Raw genomic sequence first — 3,976 nt, 5'->3', positions numbered from 1 at the left:
ACAACCCAGATCCCATTCTATGCGGTCAGGTATTGTACTGCATCTGAATTCCAAATCTATAAGGTACCAGAATATGTGCTGTTACTGATAAGAGGAAAAAGTAGGATTAGAACCCCATCCAACAAAGGATTCAAATCTATCCACTCCAACACAAGATAAATAAGAGGGTGGATGCCAAATATTTGTCCAGCAAGACAACCAGAGGTGGAGGTTTTATTGCACCTTGCACAGGGGACGGAGAGAGCTGGATCGAGCAAAGCAATTCAATTCTCCCAAGCGGACAAGATTTTTTACCACACTGTAAATTAAAACATAGTAAATTTAAAGAGTTCAAAAATGACTCTTGCATTATAAGAAAGACAAAGGGACATAATCATATTATTTATTTAGTTATAGTCTGTTAAAAATGTGAAATCACAGCACTAAGCTCAAAAGGCACCTGGCTGGACAACCTAGTACTAGTACCCTCTTTTTTTACATCTTCAACGGATTAAATATTTACAAGTATTCCTCCATAGAGGAACCCCAATTAATTCTATTTGGCTACCAGCCTTATTATTGTGTAACAAAAGATGATAAAATCACAGCATAGCTTCAAAACAGCATCTCACATCTACTTACAATAACCGCTCGATCTGAAAGACTCAGAACCTTTCATTTTCCTTCCAAGAGTAGCCGAAGACTATGCAAACCCTCAGCCGAGATGCTCCTCATAACCGGACGGCTTCTACGCACCTGCAAAACCGGTGGCGGTTCCAACTGAAAGCAGACCAAAACTGCGGTCAGATTATCAGTCGCACCCAGCCTGATTGCCTCCTCCACAAACTGCTTACAACATAGCTTTGCGTCATTATGCTCTTGCAACCTTCGCCTGATGAAATCCACAGCATTTTGGTTTGAGAAGACATCCCAAATCCCATCACATGCGATTATTAAGAACTCGTCTTCTTTTGTAAGGGTTATTAATTTGAGCTCGGGTTCAGCGCTTAAAGGACCGGGACTGACCCCAACAGAAGAGTCGGCTTGGTTTTGGTTTTTCATGCCTTCCAAGTGCCAGTCGCCAAGAGCACGGGTTATAGCCAATTGCCCATTAAGGTACCCGTCATCAACGTAGCCACCGAGGGATTCGACACGCTTGCGTTCACGGGTGCAACATGGGCGGTGGTCTCGTGACATCACAACTGCGGAGCCAAATCGGGAGAGTACAGCCCGACAGTCGCCAGCATTAGCTACGAGAAGAGATCTGAAAAAAAAAAGTATTAAATAGATATCAAATAAAGGATGGGATCTGAGGCGTGTAAAATCAGTACAAATTATAATTGAATTAGTCAATAGGTGCCTAGAGAATTCAATCCATTGAAATTTCTATTCTAAAATTCCAAATATACCATAAGAAACGCATAAGCATCATGTACAGTATGACCTATATAACAAAATGTCATATGAACATCCAAGCATAGAAATCATGCATTCTCATTGTCTATTGATTTCTTTGGGAAACACCGGCTTAAAACTAATAGCATTGCAAAGGGGACGTTTGATCAGCTTAAAAATAATGCCAGTTTCAGACATTGTTTCGATGGCAATGACTGACATTTCACATTTATGATAATTAACAGTTTGGAAATGCATGATATTTCAGGTCAATAAGCAATATTTGACATTAATAATCTGGTGTTGCTCCAGAATAGGAGGGTAATTACAAACCTTCCAAATATCATTGCAGTGAGTGCAGTTGTGCCAGAAGAAAGCGCCGATTGAAGAGAACATGTTTTGGCAAATTGGTTGTCAATTTGCACAAATGATCTGCTTACGACCTTCTCCATCTCGACAGGAAAATCGGCATCTTCCACTATTACCCTTGGCAAGTTGTCACGAACAAAAAGGGCTGCATCTTTTCCTCCATGTCCATCAAACACCTAATAATATTTTAGAAAATTAATTAATGAGCTTCAAAATAATTTTGCTCTTCCAATTAATGAGCTTCATCATTTCCAAGTCCAGGTTTACAAAAATAGTACAAAAAAAAAATAGTAAAGTAAATTTTTCATAGTAAGTTCTGAGTATCAGTGGGATGAGCAATTAATAGATCTACAGTTATGAACTGTTGTTCAATTGAGTAAATTTGATGGACTCGAACTTCAATGTCAACAGTTAGTGATAGTAGCTAGTATGTAAAAGTCAATGCTACTGACAATTAGCATAAAGAAGGTTTAAATTTGTGCAAAATTGGGAATGTGGTATAGAAAGTAGAAGGTTACCCCATAAAAGGAAATGGTTTCCTCAATCGAGTTGTAGCCATAGTTCTTTGCTAGGTCAGAGATGCACACATGTGTATCTTCCATGTACCGGCGGCCGCCGATATCTGACCACTCGCCTGATCTAATTATTGGTTCAAAACTTGTAACTTGTGTGAATTCTGTAATGACGGTGTCCTCGGACACTTTCTCCATAGGTGAATCCTGAATAATATAATTGGTGTCAAAGAAATAGGTAAGAACATTACTTTTTATTGGAAGAAAAGAAAGATGGATAAAAAGTTAAGATAAGGAAAAAGAGAAAAGGACATGAAAAGTTTTTAAAGAGCCTTGGTAACCTAACAGTGTGAAAATTAAGCACCTAAATTCCCCTATTCTTTCTCACATAACCAGACAAGCAGCTTCAACTGTTTCTTATATTACCTACGGGTTTTTCTCCAAAAAAAAAAAAACTGTTTCTTATATGCAATCAAACTGAATTTCGCTAACAGTTTCTCCAATCCAAGCAAAGTAATATTGCTACAATAGATGCAAAATTCCACTTGGATTGGCAATACAAAATTGCTTACAGAATCACCTTCCCAAAATAAAAAAAGGTAAACCCAACAGAAGTCCTTTGAACAGGTCAAAAAAGACGACGCAACCAAAACTAAAACATAAATTGGAACAATTCAGTATTACGATACGAAAGAAGAGAACTTTACACTTGGTTTGGCAAATTCAGGTGGTTTCTCAGCTTGTGTCTCGCAAAAGTCGAGCCTTTCAACCCTCTCTGTGGCCTTCTCCAAATCGTCTAAACACATGGCGTTCGAACCTCGCAGTACAACCTCTTTACTTTAGGGAATGAAACTAAGAGGAAGGGAATAGACACGGTGATTGTATGGGTGAGAGGATTCCGGGAATATTTGAAGGAAATTACAAGAGAGAAGAAGAGAAGCGTAGGGGATTTAGATTTTTTAGAAAAGAAAAAGGGAAGCGGAGATTTCTTTTTGGTAAAGAAGTAAAGATTTTTTTTGTTTTTTAATTTAAGAAGGGGAGAAGTGTCAAGTACTCAAGTGGGAATGGGATGAGGCGATGAGCAGGTGAGCCATTTTATACTTATTGTTTTATTATTCGTTTGTGAGAAAAAGCAGAGGGGCAGTAGGTGTACACGCGTGTGAAGGTGCACCAGTAATTTTGCTTCTGGCTGCGACACCTGTCACTTTCCACGCTATATTTGTTTTAATGACCAAAAGTTGTTTTTATTTTTATTTTATTTTTTGGCATTGCCAAAAATACCAGGTCATATTTGATCAATTCAAAATAGTTCTGATTTGCATCTCACGGGTGTCTTTACTCAGTTATGCGTGTTTGTCTCAATCATACGCGGCTAGCATTATAAATTAATTATAAAATTATAAACTAATTACTAATTCAACAAATTTCTAATTTAACAAATTTACCTGTTTTATAGTATGACTGAAATTAGTACTTCAATCTTCGAAAACTGAAATTACTAATTACGGTCAGTGTTGTAAAAAACGACTTTAACAGCTGATTAAATGTATGTTTAATTTATAATTAATTACGGTCTGTATTGTAAAAAACGACTTTAACCGCTGATTAAATTGTTACAAATACATTAAATAATAGGTTTGAAGGCCTTAAATTATTTTTTAGATTAAAATAAACTATTTTAGAAAGAATTAAACCACACATAAAATAATAGATTTTAAGTT

At 36.9% G+C, this 3,976-nt stretch overlaps 1 protein-coding gene across 2 annotated transcripts; it reads right to left on the bottom strand.

The window, feature by feature from the left end:
• Nucleotides 1–351: 351 nt before the first annotated feature.
• Nucleotides 352–3,298, bottom strand: LOC144553569 (putative protein phosphatase 2C 27). 2 transcript variants are annotated; one of them, XM_078301792.1, is made up of 4 exons: nt 2,963–3,298; nt 2,262–2,462; nt 1,708–1,919; nt 352–1,243 (listed from the first exon to the last, which is right to left on the bottom strand). In XM_078301792.1, the coding sequence occupies exons 1-4, from the start codon at nt 3,059–3,061 to the stop codon at nt 655–657; spliced, it is 1,101 nt and encodes a 366-aa protein (XP_078157918.1). In that variant the 5' UTR covers nt 3,062–3,298; the 3' UTR covers nt 352–654. The 2 variants fall into 2 exon arrangements, with proteins under 2 accessions (XP_078157918.1, XP_078157920.1); XM_078301794.1 differs by having other exon boundaries at nt 2,262–2,665; nt 2,712–3,282.
• Between the last annotated feature and the right edge of the window lie 678 nt (nt 3,299–3,976).

The sequence above is a fragment of the Carex rostrata genome, chromosome 4 (assembly GCF_964058835.1).
Source record: "Carex rostrata chromosome 4, lpCarRost1.2, whole genome shotgun sequence".
Taxonomy (NCBI): Eukaryota; Viridiplantae; Streptophyta; class Magnoliopsida; order Poales; family Cyperaceae; genus Carex; species Carex rostrata.
This window is presented reverse-complemented; position numbering and strand designations above follow the sequence as displayed.